The sequence below is a fragment of the Macadamia integrifolia genome, chromosome 9 (genome assembly GCF_013358625.1).
Source record: "Macadamia integrifolia cultivar HAES 741 chromosome 9, SCU_Mint_v3, whole genome shotgun sequence".
Lineage (NCBI taxonomy): Eukaryota > Viridiplantae > Streptophyta > Magnoliopsida > Proteales > Proteaceae > Macadamia > Macadamia integrifolia.
The window spans coordinates 15,106,019-15,129,316 of record NC_056565.1 but is presented as its reverse complement, the minus strand read 5'-3'; the positions used below and the strand labels follow the sequence as shown (position 1 = coordinate 15,129,316).

Sequence of the window (23,298 nt, the reverse complement as noted above, 5' to 3'; positions counted from 1 at the left end):
ATACATAGTTTTTAATGTGGAGTTGTGTATTCGAGTTGTTACTTTCGTGCTTAGCTGGACTGTCAAGAATTCGTTATCTCATTCATCATTTCATAAAAATAGGTTGGGTAATGGATTGTCTTAGTGGTGAACATAATGCACGTAAGACAGCTTGATCGATCTATATGGTAAATCAGATAAATAGTTGATATCTTATTTTAGTCTATCGTTGTAAGCATGTGCTGATTTGTAGTGGTGCTACAGGTTGACAACCGACATTTATTATAATTAGTTATAATCCGTCAATCTTTTTACATAGATCCTTTCGTTCATCCTTGGTTGGAATCTTCATGTAGCAAACCCTTTTGGAGTTGGGATAGGATTTTGAATGTTGTTGTTTACCACAAACATAAGGTTTCATGGCCATGGGAATTATTTCCCTCTTTCTTATTTTGAAACTTTTAAACATGTTTAAGTGTGTGTCATCTCAGTTGTAAAACACTAATATTTATATGTTGCTTGTAAATTCTCTACTTAGGCTTGCTACTCTCGGTCTAAGGGGCCAATAACTATGGATGTATGTTTTTATTATCCTATCTTAATTTAGGGTTTTTTTTTTTGGATAAATGCATCTTAATTTTCCCATCGTTATAAACAAGTTGAGCAACGATGGTTTCACCAGCTGCATTCATGCTAACTAGGCATCATTGACAAATTATTATCATTGCTATTAGGATTAACCCATCCGACAATCTTCCACACATCTTCCTCGCCAAAAACTTCAGGTTTACTCGCTGAAGAACTCCTATATGGCATTTGATTGAAATCCCTGGGCCTTGAGGATGAATACCATTCCTTTAGTTCAAACTTAGATCATCACCTTCTTGTGCTACACTTTTTAACCTCTCATTGTTACCTCTAACTTTCTATCCAAATTTATTTCTTTCCCCTCTGTAGCGCAATAGGGGTGCGTGGCAGCGCATATGCGATGACTAGAAACACTCGAGCATAATCCCTATCATATGAATACACGCTTCAAGGTGTTCTAGACCGTGAGATCTGCGCTGCCACCTCTATTAGACGAACCCCAACACATTACTAGGCATGGTTCAAAACCAAGACTCAGCTAGATTGTCCATTCCACGCACCAACCTATGGGCTATCCACCATCGGATTGGACCAATCATGCGATCCATCAATCAACTTATCACATTCTTACGGGTGTTCCACTCATTTTGGTTATTCGAAATATATTTCCTTACAGATATCTAGGGCCAACATGCAAGCCCAATAGCCCATATTAGTACTATAAGATCTGTATATATATTTCAACCGGCGGTCCGAACCCTGTGTCGAAAGTAAACCCTAGCTTTGTTTTCCTTCTTATCGTTTCATCTCTCTCTCTCTCTCTCTCTCTCTCGATCTCGAATTCAATCAAATCCATGGCGAAAAAGCGAAAGCTCGAATCCAAACCTGAACCAGAGCCACCAACCGTAGAAGAACAACAGCAACAACCAGAGCAAGAAGAACAAGTTACCTTCGAAGCTGATGAAGAAGAAGAACAAGTAGATACCGGCGACGCGGAGGTGGCCGAAGAAGAAGATGAAATAGAATACGAAGAGGAAGTGGAAGAAGAAGACGGAGAAGAAGAAGAAGCAGCAGCGAAGGAGGGAGATGCCCAAAACCCCTCAAACTTTACGGCATCATCAACGGCTCCGGCAGCTTCTGCACCATCGACTGCTGCTAATACCACCGCAAATGATGATGACGATGGGGAAGAACCTGTGCAGAAGCTACTGGAACCATTCACCAAGGAGCAACTGATCGATCTCCTCCGTGAAGCTACTGACAATCATCCAGACGTTCTGGATCGAATCCGCAAGGTTGCCGATGTGGATCCTGTTCATCGCAAGATATTTGTCCATGGTCTTGGTTGGGATACGAATGCCGAAATCCTAATTAATGCTTTCAGGCAGTACGGTGAGATCGAGGACTGTAATGCCGTCTGTGATAAGATTTCTGGGAAATCTAAGGGTTATGGGTTCATCCTCTTTAAGCACCGAAGTGGGGCTCGTAAAGCCCTGATACAGCCACAGAAGCGGATTGGCAATCGGATGACGGCCTGTCAGTTGGCCTCGGCCGGGCCGATACCGCCACCAGCCCCTGCTGCACCCCCAGTTTCAGAGTACACGCAGCGGAAGATCTATGTCAGCAATGTATCAGCTGATATTGATCCTCAAAGGTTGCTTAATTTTTTTGCTAAGTACGGGGAGATTGAGGAGGGACCGTTAGGGTTAGATAAGCAGACTGGGAAGCCCAAGGGGTTTACGTTGTTCGTTTACAGGACAGTTGAGAGTGCGAGGAAGGCATTGGAAGATCCACAGAAGAATTTTGAAGGTCATATCCTGCACTGTCAGAAGGCAATCGATGGGCCGAAGCCAAACAAGCAATACTATCATCATCATAACCCACACCACTCTCAGCATGGCTCACATTATCAAAGAAATGAAAACCCTAATTTTATGGGGGCTATAGGGAATCATGGTTCTGCTGCGGCAACACCTGGTCACATGATGGCTCCAAGTCCGGCTGGGGTGCAATTCAACCAAGCAGCTACGCAGGCGTTGAACCCAGCGCTTGGACAGGCGATAACGGCATTGCTTGCGACCCAAGGTGCAGGGTTGGGGCTGACGAATTTGTTGGGAACACTTGGGTCTACAGGCATGGGGGCACCAGTGAACCAAACTGTGCCTTCGATGGCTAGCCATGGAATGCAGGGTGGGTATGGGACTCAGTCTGTTGCGAGTAATATCAGCCCTGGTGTGATGGGGGGATACGGGAACCAGCCTGCTATGCAAGGAGGATATCCTAACGCGCCTATGGGACATGCCAATTCTGGTAGATCACAGCAAGGTGTGGGCCACATGGGTGGAGTTCCGCCCTACATGGGTCATTAGGTAATGCACAGGTATAATAGACATAATCTCTTTTGGTAATATAAGCTCATATAAATGAAACTACATTTCCTGAAATGAGTATTCCTGTATTTGTTATGTAGAATGTATAGAATGACTGTAAACTTACAGTCCCACAGCTAGGCAAACTTTATTTTGTTGTAACATATATTGTGGGCATTTTCATTTGTCAAACCTTGCAGACAAAAGATAAAACGACACAAATTGAGGGGAAATAATTAAAGAGGTTATACAAATGAGTTTGCAATTGGGTTACATTTATAATTCTGTCCTTCGTTTATAATGTGATTCGAGTTTAGGAAGTGTGTAGTACATAAAAATTTTACATTATAGAAGTTAGGAAATTTAAATCAGTGATAATCGGTTACTCCATAACTATGTGTGGGTTTTTTGGGACAGTTCTTATATAGCTTTACTGACATCATTATACGCAATTTACTGATAGTGAGTGGGCTGGTGCTAAATGTTATATGAACTTCATATGGCCAACCGATACTCAACAAAATGATCGTTTGCATAAGTCAATATCAAACATAAGAGTCTGGAGGCCTTCTATTGTAGAATAATGGGTCAATTTTTTAAGTTCATTGTGTTTGTGATGTGAATGACAAAAGTGTTGATAGATGCCATTTAATTGGTTGAAAGAACTGTTTCTTGGTGAGTCATGATGTCCAACTGACCACTGAAATGTCCATTTCAAGCAGGAAGCCTAGTGTGTGAGTGCCGTGGAGTTTGAAAATTCTATGATTTCTATCCCTCTTCTTGTCATTTGGAATGTCGGTTGATTTAGGATATCTATTAAATCTCTTGATCCCCGCTGAATAGCCTGATAGAAGCATTGATCTAATAATTCTGACTATCGCGTCGGTACACTTATCTGTATATATAGTGGAAACTGGAATGAAAATTCTATTGACCATTCTGGGTAATACTAACAGTGGTTGTTTGGGCTTGTTTTGGTGAGAATTTGGACCATGGCTTCTACAAGAGTTGACTATTGGTTGGTCATTTTGGATCAATTGTAAAGCTTCCTGGTGTTGAGAGAGGGATGGAATCACCAGAATAAGGCATGGTTTTGTGTTTATCTGGTTCAGGGGTTTCTCACTACTCAAAGCCTGTCATTCTTTGGTGGTGTTTGAATTCATGAAGTATAGTATGTTTGTTTTATTGGTTAATTGTGCGAACCGATTCGTTTGAATTTAACACTATCACAATATTTTTTTGAATTTAACTCAACCACAATGTTGGTAAGTTTTTGATTTTTGTTTGCATTGAACTACTAAATTTTGGAAAGCTAACTTTGTAGTTTCCTTAAAATGGGTTTTTTTTATTCCCAAAATTTACAGTAATGTTGGTGAGAGAAACTTTTCCTCCTTCACTTACAACTGTTTTGAAGTGTTTGGTATGTCAAGTCACATCTGGCACCAGTCATATTTAATTTTGCTCAAGTTCTTAATACTTTATCAATTGAGTTCGCCGTTTCTGTTCTTTTTTTTGCTCATTACTTAATTCTGTACCTTTATTTTGTAAGAAAAATTGTGTTGTGGTTGCTCTTAATTTGACAAATGGATGCTTTTACTTTTGCAGTTCTCATTTACACAGACATAACAAACTTAAGCTTTCCTATATTGCATAAGTTTTCCAGTTCAAGCTTTCTAACTCAGGAAATTTTTGTTTTTGAAATAAGCTTTTTATGTTTTACTTATTCATTGTGCAGATACCTACTAGGTGCATCAACCTTTTAGTCATGGACTGGTGATTCTTCTGAAGTTCCAGGAGCTTATGCAAATGCGATCTTTGTCTTTGTGATGAAGTGTTGCTTTTTCATTACCAAAAAGACCAGAACTTAGGCTTTTGTCAAGTGGAGTTACAGTCTTCTATTTTCCTTCTTTTCAAACCTTTCGTTACTCTTCAAAAATATGTACTATGTTGGATTTCGATTTCTACTTTCTTTTAAGCTCTGGACAATCGGTTGAGTCATCCAGTATGGAACTTTATGTATTTTCTGGAGTCTAAGAAAAATTATAAACAACAAATCTGCATTCTGTATGGGTTGGTTGATACTTGCATGACAGCATATACTCATAGTTGATCTGATTTTATGTTACCTTTATTACATATGCAGTGATCAATTGTGGCGATCAGACCTTGATGCTGTTGTTGCCATTAGTGATATTGTTACTTATTCTTGACATGTTTGCTTAACTTGGAAATACTTGTGTTGTTAGGTTGCCTGGTTGAGCATTATGCTTTGTTTATTTAGGTAAATATCTATTATTCTATTGCTTATCAGATTTGTTGCTGCAGGTGGTTTCCTCGAGCAGTGAAGCAGCCTTTTCTGCTACTATAGATGCTCCTAATGATCATACACTTTTCTCTCACCTTTTAAGAAAAAGTACTATGAGAAAAAAAAATGGTTTTTCAAATGGACCGCTTATTAGTTATTTGGATTGGAAGTGTTGTGTGTATTCAAGAATTTAGAAAATACGAGTTTTCATATTTTTTATTTGAAATTATTATCTAAGGATACTTCCTACTAGGAAGATTATTGCTTTTCTTTATGAGAAGTTTTTTCTGTTGGATAAGCAATTTGTGATAATGATTTCCATGATCAATATCCAGGGAGGCTTGATTAGGTTTGAAAAACAAACACAAAAGAATGTTCTCTTTGCCTTTTATTTTCAAAGGAAGAACAAGTGATTTTAGATGGACGAAAATATTTTCCTAATTTTCCAAAAATTTTGGGCTTTTTTTTAGTGCACAGAGGTGATCCCTAGTTTCCAATTTTTTTTTTTTTTGGCTCGTATCAGCCCACAGAGTTGATTCCTATTATAGTTAAGTGCTCATTTTAAACTCAACCCTTGAGGATTTTGATGAACCTGTTCATGCATTCCTAATTCCTGCTTTGCACCTAAGGTTTACCATCTGGTTGTATAACATGTTTTCACCAGTGGAGTACTTGTAAATTGTATGTCATCAATGATTTCCATAATTTTCATAACACACATGGGTTTTTCTACTTGAGGATTCAAACAACAAATGGAAGAAATCTCCAAGTTGTTGCTGCTCTTTATCTTTGAGATTGCTCGGCTTTTCTTCTGGTAACGGAAAGGTAATAAATTGATCCAACTTTGTGGCTGATTATTTAAATTCTTTAGGACCTCAGGTTCTCTGTTCTTGTATGATATGCATGTTTTGCTTTCCCAAAATATGCTACATATGTTCTAGTTATTTCAAAATTTTTTTTTTCTAATTTCTATATGGAACACATAAAATTTTCTTTTGGGTTTCTGTATGGGTAGCAACAATTGTCATTGAAAAGAGGCTACACTGAGTTTTGAAGCAAAGGTGTTGGTTTCCTTATCGGTCAATTTACTCAAAGATAAAATTCCGTGACCCTTTGGTTTATTAGGTCATGTTTTGAACTCTTGGGAGATTTCTTTGTACTCTTTGATTTCTATAGTTGTCTGGCTAATTATTTATTGGGAGAGGGTTCCCCGCACCGACTGTGATGGGGGAATCTCCCACACCACACGAATCACAGTGTAGGAAATGGTTTTGTCAACGGGGCCCCAGATGGTCAGGGAGGAGAGAATGTCAGTGCGCTCACATGATCAGGATGTGAGAGGGCATGGGAAAGCATCCCAAACTGTTGGCGTGGGATTTTCCCTTACTTATAATATATGATTTCGTTAAATTAAACATATTTTCCTGCGAAAATATTGTCCTTTATGTTTGAAGCAACTAACCTGTTTCAATTTTTTTTTTTTTGGTTGCAAAATAGCAATTGACTTTATAACTAACATTTTGGAACTATAGGTAATTATTATGAACTGAACAACCGATTTGGTTTCTCAAATTATTGTTCTGTGATAGATTTCTTTGTTTATAAGATGAGCTTCTTGTGTATCTGTTGCACCTGGACATTTTTCTCCCCACCCCCTCCCCCCCCCAACATTATGAATGGCTCTTGTACTTGGAGTATATGGATATCTCCAGTTAATTGATAGTCTTCTTTTCACTCAATTCTGATGCAAGGAAGTACTCTTTACATGAGTACTATATGAGCTTGTTGTATCTCTGTATTTGTTGTGGATTATAAGCCAACTTTTTCCCCCTTTTAAAGGATGTTTACTCCCTAGTGGATCTGGTAAGTCTTTCTTTTTTTTGGTTTGATAAGTAAGATCTCTGTTTTGTATTAATGATGGTGTTAAAGGCTGCTCTTGACAGCAATTATTTGTTGTTTCAGTTTTTCAAATTCAGTGTACACATGGTTGGAACTTCTCAAACGTTTTCTCTACCCTTCTTTGTATCAGTTACAGATAGTCGACAATTTCTGTTCAGACTTTCTTAAGTTTCATGTACCCTTTTCCATTTTTAAACCCTTGGCTTTTGATTTGTTGGGTAAGTAATTTAGAACTTTGGATAAGTAGGGAACTTTATTTCTGGCCAATTATGACATTATCTGGTGCCATGCTGCTTTTTGGGAGTTTAATTGGTTAAATTGACATTAGAGATGGATGTCTCTGTAGGAAGCTGAATACTGCGGTGCTAATCTCAAACCAGTGAAGTCCAATGTGAGATCAACTTGCGACAGGATTATAGGTAAAGGGATAGAACCGAAATTGAGAGGAAACCAGATATTTTATATAAACAACCCAGATATGCATGAAAATCTGGTCATGGAGAACAAGTGCGTAAAATCTTATGTTGATCTGCTGGTCAGAATTGAAGGTATGTGGGCATACCTTGTGCACAAGACTCTCGCCACTGCGGGGTCTAAGGAGGGTCGAAATGTATGCAGCCTTACCCTGCTTCACAGAGCGGTTATTTCCCGGCTTGAACCTGCGACCACTAGCTCGCAATGGAGCAACCTTTCCGTTGTGCCAAGGTCCGCCCCCATTTGGAGATATGTGGCATACTCTTAAAAATAGCAGGTCATCAAAATAGCAACCAGATGTAGCAAGTAATAAGAAAAAAGTGGAGTAAAGAAATAGTAAGTTGAAGCCCACTTAAAACTAATTCCTGATTTTGAAGTTAGGGTGGACAGAAATTGTAGAGTAAATTTAATCGATTAGATACTTCTAAAATAGAAACTAAGCTGTAACGGCTGTAAAAGATGGGCAATGAAGTGCCAACAAAAGTTATGATTGATGGACAGAGGTGGAATCTATAATGACACTAGAAAGTGATCTGAAAAGAGAACTACAATAGTTTGTCAACAGATTAGCAAGTAGGAGAACACAAAATATGAACTTGTATTGGAAAAAGGGTAAAAAATGGAAAATTGACCTTGAGAAAGAGAATATAAAGTATAGAGTAGACGAATATGGACTAGGCCGCACTTAGAAATTGAATAGCATCTCACTGGTCCATTTTGGCATCTGACCAAGCTACCTTGGCGTACCCCCAAGGGCTTCACTGCTTCTCCCCACAAAGGAGCTATGATGAATCCCATAGAACTACAAGCAAAAGCTATGATTGTATCTCAAAATCATGGGGGAGTTGTGTAGCCCCTTCTCTTTATTTATAGAACTAAGATGTAACACAATCGGGAAACTCTCCACGTGCAAGCAAAGGAAAGTCGCTCCACAACTTAACTCTTAAATATTAGGAAGTTCCTATAAATTCTAAGAAAAAAAAAAACTAATTTTGTATAGGCCTCAAATCACTCACATTTGAGCTTATAGAATTGGTCTATTACAATATAAAACCAAAATGCTAACCCAATGGCCCATGTAACCCATTGGGCACTAAAAGTTAAGCCTGCCAGTCTTTTCTTGGTCCATTCTATTCCAACCGATGACCGTGTTTTGCTGCTGCATCACTGAGAACTTTAGAGAGGAGCTTTAAAAACTTCAGTCCTATGTACCTTTTCTTGGGTCTGTTTCAAAGCCTTTGGATGGATATGGAATTAGGGATTTAGGCTCACTTTTTACAATAATTTTTTTGGGGTGGGGGGGGCGCTAGGAGATGTAATTTTTGGCAAACCATGTTTTAGGTGTAGAGCTTGTGAATTTGGATCAATTTTATCCACAGTTTTGTGGAGTTACCAGTTCTTCTTCCTTCATTGTAATTGTCCTAGTTAAATCTCATGTACCAATTATCTTGGGAGGCTACATGATTTTGCTGCATAGGATGATTTGAATGAAGAACCTGCGGGCCTCTATATTTGGGACATAATACCAATCTTTGGCTTGGAGGAGAAGCAGAAAAAAAGGGAGAAATTCACTGGATACTTGTCCGATTAAACTCTAAGATACTTTCACTTCTTTGCTTTTGAACCTCCCAAATTCCCATGGTTTTATCACCACTTCCTGATAATGCTATCCTTATGTCTAGATTTGAAGTGCTTCTTTGCGGCGTCCAGCTACACAAGGTACTCACCATGAAGACTAGAATGCATTTATGTCTTGAGGGTAAGATTTCACCTTAAATGAAGTGTTAGTACATTACATTCCTTTTTGATGCATGGCCTTTTTGGTTGCAGTGTTCCTTTGTTCTGCTTTGGTTGTTGGTGCTGCTTTTTTTTTTTCTTTTAAATATACTTCTTGTTAGGCGTAGGGGTTTTTGGACCCTCTTGTGGAAATAGGTTTGGAACATTTTATTGGGTATATTTTTCTGAAATCTCTCTCTGGACCTGGTGCATTTTGGTTACTATCTTTACTCTATTGTAATCAATTTTAAAATTTCTCCTTTTCCACCTTAATTGGGTTTTTTTTTTTTTTTTTTGGAGGGTGGGGGGGTGGGGTTTGGTTTGAGAATACATCTAGTTGGGATAAGGCTGAGTTGAGTAGGGGATGAGAATATATTGTAGACACTGCCTATTATATCCCACCCGCTCCCGGCTGAGGAGAAATTTTGCACTTGATTAGCAGTTTTTCATGGATTAAAGGCTAGGTTATGTGGTAATTTCTCTTTCTCTTGTATGCTTATTTGAAAAGAAAGTGACAGTGATGCTGTCTCTTATTGTTTTTACTAAAAAAATTGTTCCTACTGCAATATCCTGTTAGAAAGTATGTCTGCTAAATAACTGCAAAGAATGCTTTTGTGTTGAAATTTGCTAAATAACTACAAAGAATGCTTTTGTGTTGAAGTTTGCTAAATAACTACAGAGATTGCTTTTGTGTTGAAATTTGCTAAATAACTACAGAGATTGCTTTTGTGTTGAAATTTGCTAAATTACTACAAGGATTGCTTTTGTGTTGAAATTTGTTAAGCTTTTCTTTCTAATAATATAATTCGCATCACAAGAAGTAAGATTCATTGAACTAATTTATGTTGTGGATGTGCATGCTAATCATGACCTGTATTTGTGGTTATTATTGGCTGTTAATTAGCAAACCATCTCTGGATCCAGGATTGATGATGTGTTTTCAACTGGATGCATTCATTGCGTGATTTTTTTTTTTTTTTTAACCTAACATGGTGCAGTGAATTCCCTCTATAGGAAATAATCATGTCCCATACGGCATGTGTTATCCTGCTTTAGGAAATAATCATGTCCCATACAGCATGTGTTATCCCCCTGCTTTTTGTCCCCAAATGCTTGGTGTCAAATGAATGCTTATATCTTCTGCGATCTGGGTAGCAAGGCTTAGGACTTTGTTTACTAGTTGCCCAGATCAATGGTTCTGTCTCCCAGGTAAGGTGGATCTTGTGGATGGTTATTTTCTATAGAGCAAAGAGAGTGGAATGGGAATCAGGCTTTAGGTTGGTGGGTATGGGTTATGACATCATATAATGTCGTGCTATACTTGGAAAAAATTTAACGAGGATGGCTTCTGTTGATTTTCATTATCCATGACATTTCCTCCGCGGTTTTAGTTTCAAATTTCAATTAATCAAAACTTGTTCTTCGTCTTGGAGATTTGGTTCGATTTTGGGTTTTTGCCTTCTGGGGCATGATTGCTGTTGTTCTTATTTGCACAAATTTTTTTTTTTGGTAAAAAGAATATTCGTATAATGATGTGCTGGGAACTTGCATTTTGAGTTTAAAAGAAAAGGGGGGGGGGGGTTGGTCTGGGTGTCATGCATTTAGAGTTTCAGTTGGTTCCTTTTTGCCAGTGTGACTCATCAGAGTTTTGATATCTTTCTGTTTGAAGAGCCATCCTACAAGTGAAATGGAAGCAACACGCCACAATTTAGATTGAAATCCTTTATTGATGCTGATGGTTTTGCAGTTTCAAATCATATTAGCCTAGGTGGAAATAAATGTCCATTAACCGATGAGGGTTTTTGTTCAATGTTTCTGTAATGTGTCGAACCGTTAAATTGGTGTTGCTGGTTTGGCTATTTTGAACGCTTGGTGGATGTTGGATGGATGGGGTCCGTTGGCTGCAAGAATTTGGCCTTTCACTTAGTGGAGGTTACTACAATTTCAACTATCAATTGCTGGCCTTGGGATTTGTTCCTAATGTTATTTACGATAGGTGTAAAATGCTACAGTAAACAGCATGGCATATTCCTCCGGTTTGAGGATTGACTTAAGCTGCAGTGGTATATACAGACGTTCTCAAAAGATGTCCAACGGTTATTATATTCCTTCTCACAATGTATGTGTGGAAAGGCTTCTGAAGATAAGAGGAGGGAAAAAAAGTTGCAATGAATGTAATGGATTCCTGTGTCAAGTTGAAGAGCGATGGATATATGCGATAGTAAATTGGAGGGCAGTCGAGTCTTTTTGTTTTGAAGAGGGGCAGATAGGCACAATAACGCTGGTGTATCTAGCTTCAGTGGCTCATGGACCTTTTCACATAAATTTAAATCTCTCATTCCCCTGCATTTCAGGTCCAAAATCTTAGTCGATGTTTAGGTAATTCTCCACACTACCACTCGTAGGGAATTGAGGCCTGCTCCTTTAACATAGGAAGATAATCAATGGTGGAGGCTGTAGTATCAAGTTGACTAATCCAAGCTTTTCTGTTGGGCCCTGTTTGGTTGATGGAGAATGTGCATTAGGCAATTAGGGGTGGGAAATTTGTAATAAAGTGTTTGGATAATTTGGGTTGAAAATTTGTTTGGCAAAAGTCATTTAATGCAATGATTGTTGTCTGATGATGGTGAATTTAAATTTTTTCGCCGGTCATTTCCGTAGTCTTTCAAATATTAGTAGTATTTCATGGAAAAATTGTTCTTTTATTTTTTTCTTATTTCTTATAGGGTTCAACATCACTTTCATTTTCTCTTTCTTATAAAATATCACTATACTAAAAAATAACATATTCCATTTCTTTATCTTGTTCTGTCACCACAATCCATAACATGTAGGATCCATCTTCACAAGTTTTTCATCCCTTCTTATCCGTCTACATATGGGGCCTTAAGTTTCCTCAAATGCCACTTAGTAGATACACGGCTAAACAGTGAGGGGAAGTGTTAAGAGTATTCCCAAACCGATTACAGTTGGTTGACCTTATACCCGGTTGGGCTCTCCACTTAATGGCTTAAGTTTAGAGGTTGTCTTAAAATGGTTTCGAAGCTATCCATACAGAAGATGGGATATCTGAAGTCCAAGTGAAAGCTATCCAGTCTTTACAGTCAGTGATCTATGATGGCCTATAGGCCTTTTGTAAGCCATGATAATCGCAACAATGGAAATTGGAAAAAGATGCTAGTCGTCCTGCTAATGTGAATTTTTAGAACATAGAACAGAAGAATCTATGAACTAGAATGTAAATTTTCAAAAATTTTAATTCAAGAAGAAAAGCTGACAGTCAAACTTTGATCCAATGCTGAGAGGCCAGGTTTTTTTTCCCCCTAGCTTTTGAAGTTAGGCAGCAGCTTGTAATCTATCATACTATGTTTGTAGAAGAAAGTAACAGATTTTACATTACAACAAAAACATTTAATATAAAAAAGGATTGAAAAAATCTCCCAAGGCCAATTACAATTTTTTTATGTCGATCCTATTCTATCCTATCCTAAGTGGAGGGCGGAGGGCGGAGGGCAGAGGGCGGAGGGAGGAGGGAGGAGGGAGGTTTGAGAACCCAAGACCTTCTTGTAGGATGGGTTTTAACGCTCCACACTCTAGAAAATGCAAGGCACATGTTCACCCCATGAAATGTTTCTTTGAATGTGATCCAAACTACGAGTTGTAGGGAGTCCATTCATGGCTTTATGGTAGGTGCATCCATCTCCGTTTCTTGTGATCCCTCGCTTGATTTCCTTAGCTTCGGCTTCCTATGCCCTTTGAAACCGCAACCCATGTAAGCATTTATAATACAACCATTATGAATAATAACTGATGCCCATCTTGCTTCATTAGTGGATTTATTGAAACTTCTAAAATTTGCAATTTGAACCACTTGAAGGTCTTGACAAAGTTGAATTAGACAAGAAAGCCGCTGCAATTTATAAAGTAAACATCCAACATTTCCATGAAATTTTGGTGCAGTTCACCATGTGATCGAAGGGTTGTAACCCCTTGCTCGAGTGGCTTGGATGGGTTGCAGTGAATGAATTCGTGGCCTTAGGGAAACTCAGTCCATTGGTGTAACTTTAAATTTCTGAAACCATGAATATCTTCATGTCATAACTGAAATACTATATCAAAATAGTAAAGTCTGATGATCATACAATACAAACTTTTAACAAACAAAAAACCTTAATACTCTTAAAGACATATTAGATCTTTACAATTAACTTAGCACGAGCATCACCTGATTGTACACGATATACCAAGATGTGCCATTAAAAAATAGACAACCGTGAGAAGCTCTCACCCAGCACTAAGTCTCTGAGCATGGTAATATCCTTTGCATTCACTTGCCACATAGCACAGCATCTCCAACCACACTAGGCTTATGATCTCCAATCTCTTCTCAACTTGAGGTACCTGTTTCAACAATAATTTTGCAACCCTAGATGCCTCAAATATTACAGATTTACTTCTGTCACCTTTCACTTGTACTAGTGGAATTTTTGTGTCTACCTCATGAAGCCTTGTGCAAGCTCGTTTCTTATCAGTTTCTGTCCCTCTTCCGTGGAGAAATCTTTTGGCCTCAGCACAAGTGTCCCCAAATCTGATTTGTCTAATACCTGCTGTCGACATAAATGGACGTGATACAAGAAGATATAACATGTAATTGGAGATGTCTCTACTATTTCTCTGGTTGATCTGCACTGTTTCAGGTTGACACTCTTCTCCATCCAAATAATAGCAGATATCTGTAGCTATGTGCCGAAGCAAAATACTTTCATCAAATCCAACTTTGATGCTGTTATCCAGTATCTCCTTGATTCTATTATAATCATCCATTGTCTCATCATATTTAATCATTTGAAGTGCCAATTGACCCCTACAAGTTCTGAAATGTTGGTAACAAGCAGAATCTGTTGTTTTTGGCAACTTGCGTTTCAGATCCTTGAAGATGAATTGTTTGAGCTCGTCAGAAATGGTTTTTGTACTTGTGTACCTGTGATTATCAAAAAAGTCCTTAACATGAATGAGCTCCATGACTTTTCCCCAAAAGAATGGCTGATCTTCGAGGCAAAACTCGATCAGGTTGTACTGAGCCATGGAACTAGACCACTTTGATCTGTTCAAATATAGTCTTCTACAATAAACAACTTTAAATACAAATGTGGTAATAAATGGATTGAACTTCTTCTTCATCCAAACAAGAGTCCAGTCTGTGAAGAGTAATCGAGTCAGTGACCAGACCTCTAGAGCTATAGCTCCATTTAGTAAGACATAAGTAATTTTTATGTCAATCTTGTCATATTGTTGCTTCTCAGTGAAGGCAAAGAAGATAATGGATGAGACACTAGTAAAGCAAAAAATCCAACCTTTCAAAGTATGAATCACAGCTGCCTTGGTGTATAGAACTGTAAAAACGCAACCCTAAAACGATGCAGAAGATAATGGAAAAACAAAACAAACAATGCACACGGATTTTATGAGGTTCGGCAAGGTTGCCTACATCCCCGGTGAGATGAGATCCTGCTTCACTATCAATGGAGAATAGGGTTACAACGCTCGTCCTCACACCTCTCAGTATTGCTTGCATTACAGAGAAAGAAACCCTCGCTACAAATATATAGCAAGAAAAACCCTAATCCGGATTAAACTACATAGAACCTCATACAAGAACCCAATTTCAATCTCAATAACTTCATATGCATCATTCGAACTTGTATTCGTGAAGAAGTTCCGACTTTGATCTGGATCATGGAAAGTTAGGATTAGATCAACAATAAGACGCTTGAATATCTGAAAGAAAAGATGAGATTTCGATATCACTTCTATTTGATCATCACCTTTTCTTGTTACCTTTCGCAGACTATCCTTGCTTCGAGCCCGGCATTCTTTTTGCAAGAGTATTCCTCCATGAATTTTGCATAGTTAGGTCCTGGGTCAGGTTCAGTGACCATGGAATTCCTAAAATAATCTCGGCTTGCATTCATGAGAGCCAATGTCCTCTCTACATACTTAATGATTCCGGCCATGAACATTAGAATGGTAATCAGCCAAAGCCCATGTTCAGGCAAGGAGATGATGAAGATATAAAATGCTGTTCCAACCGGGAATAGAAATCCAAGCAAATGCCTCAACCAAAGCTCATTATCTTCTAATGAAAAAGCTGTGATGTTGTGAATGTCTGGGCCACCTAGATGTAGTAGAAGAAAAGGTTCCCAAAATGATTTAAGATCATACTTTTCATTCCCAGACTTACCACCACCATTAGACTTGTTATTCATGCTCTCAGCAAGGACACCAAGAACCAAAATTGCAACCCAATAGGCTAACAAGTAGCAGGACCAAACGAGGAAGTTGATCTTACTGGTTGCTGTATGCTTTCGGACACTAGCGAAGGAAATGAGTAGAGTCTGAATGAAGAGAATAATGAGAACCAAGTACCTGAGTTCCCATAAATTCCATAGCCTTCTTATCTTTTCTGGAAAGATATTCATGTCCTGTCTCTCCCCTTGGTGCTTTTTTTGATCAGTTTCTAACTCTGCAGAGGTAGAAGAAAAAAAAAAAAATTAAATAAATAAATAAATTTTTCCTAGACAAATGAACTGGGAAATTAAGCAAAGCAAATGGACAACAGTAGGAATTTAAATAGTCCAAATGTTCAAAATGTTCCACCTGATTTTTTTCTCACCCTTAAAATCTATTTCTATACTATGAACGGAAAGTCCACATTCTTTCCTTCTTCTCAATCCCCACCACTTTGCAACTCAATTTCCTTCCATTTGGCTGGCTATGTTTGGTATGCATTCTAATTCTAAGAATGTGTCTTCCAATTCTGAGAATGCAGAGTGCATTTTTAACTAAGAATGACAATATTGTTTGAATACATGTTGTGTATGGTCAATAAAAGAGGGGACATATTTGTGACATGTAATAAAATCCAAATGGGTAGAAAGTTGTTATAGAAAATACCAACAAATATGGAAATAAATCAAGACAGATCGGACAACATACAGAGATTTAACGAGGTTCACACATTGATGTGTTGTGCTATGTCTTTGGGCTAAGAAGTAGTTTCACTATGTAGAAGAGATAATACACCCAAACAGCGGTGAGAAAACTCGCCCTAAAACCCTAGCTCGAAAAACCCCCAAATTACAATGACTTGCTCAACAAGATAATAGTACATTATATACTCATCCAAGTTGCGGGTCGATTGATTCCATCACAAATCTCAGAAAAGTTTTCATTTGGGTCCCCACCAAAATATGCCGAAGCGAGTCATTCTTCAAAACATGTCAAACATTCGAGACAAACTTAACAGAAGTGAGCACTAATAATACATACTAATCTATGATTTTGGAATAGCCACTTCAATATGGTATCAAAGATTCTACCCTTAAAAAAAAAAAGAATATTAGGAATATTAATTATACATCTAGAGAACAAAAATCTCTTCACTGGGGGTGAAGAGAAACTTAGTTCATTCCTTTTATCTTAATTCTCGGGCGTTGGATCAAAATAGAACCAGACATCAGAGTTGGAGGACTCTTACATGAAATATTGCCGTTGATCATATGACTTGTACTGGTGGCAAGAGAAACCGAAATGAAACCAAATAATTCCCAACTCACTTCAGAAAGCAGATAGGGAATAAAAGCAAAGGATTAAATTGCATGGATCGAGCTCTATCCTCTTAAGTTACTGCGTTAGCTCAGACTGATCGCAGCATCAACCCCAAAATTGAGCTGATGATTCTAAGATGAGTGAAATGTCTTAGAAAGAGGTAGAGAGATCGCATACTCCAATCCTGCACTCTTTGGTATGTATATATATGAAATTTAACCCCTAAGTCTGCGCTGACTCAAGACTCTCTCTCTTGCAGAAGGGAAAGAGTAAATTAAGAAGGGAAGTTCTCTCTCTCTATAGTAATTGGGTGCATGTTTTGTGGTTAGATCCTCTCCAGCAACCCAAGCTAGAGGTAGTGGTTAGAGACAAAACAGGAGAGAGAGAAAGTCAAATCCCTGTTTTCTCTCCCCTATTGTCTGTTTGGCTGGTCTCTCCGGAGCTACATACTTTTGTTGCCTCTCACTCTCCTCACTAGCCCCTTGGCATCCCACTCCTTCCTCTTTCTAATGAGCCGAGTGCGTATTGGCTAATTGGGAGGTTTTGGACATGCACCCCCAAGGCCACCCAGCCTTCAATGCACGTTGGGCAGGTTGGAGAGAATCTTGATGCACTTAGTGAGGGTTTTATACTTTTTCTGGGAGTGGACCAGGTCCTCATAGGAGAACGATTAATTCTCACACGGAACTGACCCACAAAGATGGAATCCACCAAAGGAAAAACCTTGTGGTGGATCCATTTGTGTAGTTCCGACCTTATGAGAATGGTTCTTGTATGAGAACCTAATCCACATACCTATTCTCTCTCTCTCTCTCTCTCTCCTCATTGATCCCTTTCTACTCTCTAGGGGTGTTGGAGAGAATCCAAATCTAATTTCTTTTATTTTAACCATTATTGAAATATGCCCAATTATTGCATGTTGCTCTTTCCCTTGGATTAGGGATTACCCTTTTATGAAGGGAGAAAAAACCCTCCCTGCTTGCATGGCTCTATGCCCAGACAAAGTTGGGTATGAAAAGATCGCATTGCTCCACCCTATGCATTGAAGATACTTTCTGCACACTTTTTCATTAACTTTTTCGAGTGTTTGATTGCCATTCTTTCACAAAAAAACAATAAAAAAATTGTCATTCCATATAAATTCAAATGACATGGGTCTTTTGAAGTTTGAAAGTTCTTCTCATACATTCAAATGACATGGGCCATGAAGTTTGAAAGTTCTTCTCATACATCCCCCTTGGTGGGAATGGGATGGGGGACCATAGTGCCATGGTCATTCTCTTGGCTCATATTGACTTCACTAAAATTTGTCTGTGACAATGGGACTGACTTCCTTTATAAAATGCCATAATCATGCAATATACTCCACAAAGTCACAAAATATTCTAGAATGGACAATCCAGAGGGAAATATTTTAGGTCAACATGGTGCTTCTTGATTACAAAGAATAGTAGCAGCTATTCAAAGACATGGATTTCAATGGCTTGCAAGTTGCAAGTCTAATTCTTTGTTTGGATTTAATGGAGTCATTAGCTTTGTGGACTTTTCAACCAAACCCAGATCAAGTCAAAGCTCGATTAGGTACATATAATTCGTCTTGGCATGATAAAGTATGGTTGGAAATATCATGTTCATGAGGAATCAATCAATAAGGACCCAAGTTGAGTTTGATCAACTTCAAGATTAGGCAGTAAGGAATGTGGTAGGAAGTTAAAAGTAACAATAAGAAACAGTTTAGCAATAAACCATCCACAATTTTTATGGCATCTCTTAAAAAATTATATGGTTTAGAAGTTTAAGGATATGTGACATCCTTCTCAATGTGTTTCTAACACAAAATAGGGTTGGATGAAATTTTGATCAAATTTTTTTTGTTTTTGGTAAATTTTGATCTCAGTTCTAGTGCAACCAAAACTTATTTCTTTTAACAAAGTGGTATTAGAATGAAGTTCTTGTAATCGCGTATAAATGATGGAGAAAAAAACTACAATACGATGATTTAATAAGAAAATATAGAAGACTTACTATACTGTGAGGATTTGTATACATATATGTAGATTGAACAAGAAAACTACTACAACCACTTAGACTTATAAGTGGGCAAAGGAAACCCCCTCCAATATATGCATTTTTCAGGATGTGAAAAAACCCAACGGTCACACTTATGCATATCCTTTTCATGACAATCTTGGTATTCACCTACTACGCCTGAAGTGACAGTCTCACCAATCATGTATCCATAAAAAAGGTGTCAAGTGAAACTTTCGTAGTTTATCAAAAAGGACAAAAAAAAGGGTAACACTATCATACATCACAATCCTTAGCCCAATCACCATACACCGGTCAAGCCACAAGGCTGCCAATATAGAAGTCAAGGATGTTGTGGTGTCAAACACGCCTGTTGGAGACGCCAGCCTTGGGCTGGTGTATGGCGTCTATGCATTATGGTGCCTAGGGCTTGTGGTCTTGAGTTTGAGGCATCTCTCCTTTATCGCATGCAGCAAATCATATATTTTCGTAAATAAATTACTCCTCTATGGACCCCTTTTGGCCCCATTGTGAGTCTAAGTCACAGGGAACAATTTTTAGTGCGCAAAGTAAAACACACCTATTATGCAATGGCTCATTGCCTTAGAAGAGATATTCTGAAGGTAACCAAAAAATTTCTTTTGAAGAGAGATAGACGTAAAAGTGCTAACCAACCTTGCTTGACAGCTTAGAGAAATTTTCATTAGTTATTATTATTATTTTTCCTCTTTGGTATAGGCCAATGGTTTTTGTCAAGAGCCCCTCACATTTTAGGAGAGAAGACAATTATAGTGATGGTTGTGATGGTGGAGGAAAAGGTCTTTGTGGACTTAAACATTTGTAGGTATCTCTTTGGGTCTATTGAGCGACAGATTGATCTGCACCCATTAAATGGCCCACGCTCAATGCCCATTGGGATAAAATGACTAAATTACAACTTAGTTATAAAGCCGCCAGCTACCATAAGCAAAGTCTAGTAATAAAATAACCCATTTGGTGGCCTCCCTTTCTATTAAAACCAAGTGGGCCCACCACTAAAGGGGGTGGATATAGAGAAGAAGTCACTAATCATTATCCTATAGTTTTTGGTAGAAGAAGACATTAACAGAACCGATTGACCAGAAAACATGTTAAGAAGGAGATAAAAAAAAGCCCGAAATTGAGTTTCTAGGAAGCGCCCAGTCCAAGATTTTTTTTTTCCTCACTTGATTTTTATTTATTTTTGGCAGAAATCTTCAAAATGTGGTTAGGATATTTCTAATCCACATTTTCTTGTGAAGAAGTTTATGTAATTCCATGAAAGTTCCAAAAAAAATTCGAAGGAAAATCCATTCAGCCATGGAAAATAGGTTTTTTTTTAGAAATACTAATTAATTTTTATGTGTGTAATTTTAATATATTAGACTGATTGTTAATTATACTTTTCATCATTATTCTCTGTTAATATAGTAACTTATGTATGGAATTTGAATTAAAGTATATTTACTTATGTTAATTAAACAATTTATTAACCTACTTTTTCGGTGTTTTTGCAAATCTCATAATGAGACTTTGAAATTACTGCCTCAGCTGGCTCCTTTTGTCTTTTTCTCTCTCTTTACTCAGTCTCTGCTACCCACAATCCGGTGGCGGGGGATGGGGAATCCTCAACTGTGGTAACGGGAGACAAATTCGTTGACCCCCTAGTCTTCCCTTCAACAGAGGCGGGAAGAGAGAGAGAGAGAGAATGGAAAGATCCAAGAAGAACGCTCCTTCTCCTTTGGCACAACATCCAAGGTCTTTGTTTTTTTTTTTGGTAAAACATCCAAGGTCTATTGCAGACGATTTCAACCCCTTCGCAAGTCTTTCTTTAATCCCATACATTACAAGTTAGGACCATCGCTGCTGCTGCCACCACAATTCGGAATACCGCTAGGCTCTGCTAAGAGACTGTTTTGATCTTCTTCCTCGATCAATCTAGTCGTCAGACGATACAGATATGCCAGATTCCCAATGTGAAGAACCCATCACTGATTTCTTCAACCAGTGGACTGATAAGTTCTCCAGAAGCACCAGACCCACGAACAATGATCTGGTCCTAGATATCAGTGGCAATCTGAAAGAAATTGAGAAATCCATTGCTTCAGTCACCCAATGGAAGAAAGAAGTAACCGAAGTTTTCAGAAAACTGAGCCAAGACCTCGAACCAAAGGTCCCCGGAAACCTCAGATACATCGCTAAGAATGTCAATAAAATCAAGAGGGGAACTACAAATACTGTGAAGCTTCCCAGAGTAGAGCTCATTAAGTCAGAACCCAATAATCACAGACAATTAACAACCTGGAAGAAGCTCAAGTCGGAGGAGACGATAATGGCAAGCCCAGGTATGGCCATGGTGAAGTCTACCTACGATGGTTTAGAACCTCGGGTGAAGCTCTGCTTCCTCTGTCTTTCTATATTCCCGGAGAATTTAGCCATAAGGAAGAGATCTTTGATCTACTGGTGGATAGGGGAAGGGTTTGTCGATGGCAAGAACGCTGAGCAGGAAGCAGAGAAATGCTTCAAGAAACTATGTGACAGTGGCCTTGTAGAAGGCATCTATAGACAATACAGCAGATCACCTCATAGCTGCAGATTGCATCCATGGATTCGTTGGATGGCCATCGAAATTGCAAAAGAAACCATGTTCTTCGACTTCGATTTGAATGGAAAGCCAATCCCATATCCCTCCAATTGCACACGGCGTGCTTGTGTGGCGACGTCTAGAGGAGAAAAAGAAGAAGAAGAAGAAGAAGAAGAAGACGCAGAGCTACGAGCAGAGAAGGTTAATCTGGAGCCAAATGCGAGCAAATTGCGTTCTCTGTTCAATGTAGATGTAAACTGCATCGAATGTGATGAGGACGAATTCAAGAAGCTGAAGGAACTTGTGACTTTGCAGCTAGGACGATGGAGTACCGCACCTGAACATCACATTGAACTGCTAAACCCAACCTTCCTCGATCATTTGAAGCTATTGAAAAAGCTAAGGTATTTGGGTCTTCAGGGAATTTCAAGAATAACAGAGCTTTCAGGGATTCAACGGCTTAGTGAATTGAGGGTTTTGGATCTCAGAGCATGTCATAATTTGGAGAAATTGCCCGCAGAGATAGCTTCACTCAAGAAGCTAACGCACTTAGATGTTTCAGAATGCTACTTGCTTGAGTATATGCCAAAGGGTCTCGGAGAACTTCCAGAACTTCAATTGTTAAATGGGTTTGTAGTGAATATTTGGAGAAAGGAAGCCTGCGACCTCCGTGAATTAACCAATCTGAATAACCTTCAGAAACTCAGCATAACAGTAGGCAAGGATGCCATGCAGGTCTTGGATCCGAATGAAGAAGTTAAAGATGGGGTCTTGGAACCGATTGGAGACATTACAGGTCTGCAATCTCTTAGGATAACTTGGGGATCTACCATAGAAAACAAAAAATACAGAACACGAAAGATGATTGCCAGGTTGTCCGTAGTTACAAAAGCAGTCATGAGGTTTAAAAGAGTTCTAAGCAGGGTTAGGCAGCCTGTGCCTGTGCCTGCTCCTGACCACGACGGAGACGGAGCTGGAGCTGGAGCTGGAGCTGGAGCTGGAGCGAGGTTGTCTATAATTACGAAAGCACTCATGAAATTCAGAAAAGTTCCAAGAAGGCTTAGGCTGGCTTTAAGGACTCCCCCTGAGCAGCCACCATTGTCTAAGATCACCCTTTTTCTTCCTCCTTCTCTCACAAAATTAGATCTCCAGTGCTACCCTGAAGAGGAGCCACCGAGGTTTATAAGGAAAGAACCGCATGAGAAAAAGAAGAGCTTGGAAAAGCTTTATTTTAGGGGAGGTTGGTTGAAAAGCCTAAGAGGGATTAAAAATGAAGAGGTTTCAGAAGTGAAGTTTATCCGTCTAGGCTTCCTAAGAAAGGATTTCGATATGAAAAAGGATGATTTCAAGACAAAATTCCCAAGTCTACAAAACCTACAGGTGGTTCCCAGGAAAGATGGAGCCGGCACCAGCTCCAATTGTACGTTTTGATCGTAATTTTTAGTTGTTTTATGTGTTTGCTGCTTTAGTTTCTTCTCTGCAATTTCATCGATGTTGTAATCAGTCATGACTCATGAGTCATCTCTTATGCTCAATCAAGATCGATGTCAAGTGGATCGGGTTAACAGGATTCAAACGATGTCAGATCCGCTGATCCAGATCTGTGTCAAGTAGACTGGGTTAACACTTAACAGGATTAAAACGATTTCCAATTCAGCTTGATTAAAAAA

General features: G+C 38.7%; 3 protein-coding genes across 3 annotated transcripts; 2 read left to right on the top strand and 1 right to left on the bottom strand.

The window, feature by feature from the left end:
* Positions 1 to 1,484: 1,484 nt before the first annotated feature.
* On the top strand, positions 1,485 to 5,003 carry LOC122088605 (UBP1-associated protein 2A-like; the record flags this gene model as incomplete). Its single annotated transcript, XM_042657923.1, is given in 2 exon segments — positions 1,485 to 2,947; positions 4,672 to 5,003. A coding segment is annotated over 1 exon segment (1,452 nt), but the record flags the coding sequence as incomplete, so codon positions are not given.
* An 8,671-nt stretch (positions 5,004 to 13,674) lies between these two features.
* Positions 13,675 to 15,869, bottom strand: LOC122089552. Its single transcript, XM_042659289.1, has 3 exons — positions 15,240 to 15,869; positions 15,037 to 15,168; positions 13,675 to 14,799 (listed from the first exon to the last, which is right to left on the bottom strand). Exons 1-3 carry the CDS (start codon positions 15,867 to 15,869, stop codon positions 13,675 to 13,677), a joined length of 1,887 nt encoding a protein of 628 aa, XP_042515223.1.
* Positions 15,870 to 20,662: 4,793 nt separating this feature from the next.
* Positions 20,663 to 23,198, top strand: LOC122088761 (probable disease resistance protein At4g27220). The gene is made up of 2 exons (XM_042658087.1): positions 20,663 to 20,802; positions 20,836 to 23,198. Exon 2 carries the CDS (start codon positions 21,005 to 21,007, stop codon positions 23,057 to 23,059), a length of 2,055 nt encoding a protein of 684 aa, XP_042514021.1. The 5' UTR covers positions 20,663 to 20,802; positions 20,836 to 21,004; the 3' UTR covers positions 23,060 to 23,198.
* The last annotated feature ends 100 nt before the right edge of the window (positions 23,199 to 23,298 follow it).

Bases quoted from the DNA above. Each gene is read 5' to 3' on its own strand.
- LOC122088761 (XM_042658087.1), top strand. From the start codon at position 21,005: ATGCCAGATTCCCAATGTGAAGAACCCATCACTGATTTCTTCAACCAG.
- LOC122089552 (XM_042659289.1), bottom strand. From the start codon at position 15,869: ATGAATATCTTTCCAGAAAAGATAAGAAGGCTATGGAATTTATGGGAA. The intron at 15,169-15,239 runs GTCTGCGAAAGG...CTTTTCTTTCAG, and splicing joins CCGGGCTCGAAGCAAGGATA to ATATTCAAGCGTCTTATTGT. The intron at 14,800-15,036 runs GTTCTATGTAGT...GCATCGTTTTAG, and splicing joins AAATTGGGTTCTTGTATGAG to GGTTGCGTTTTTACAGTTCT.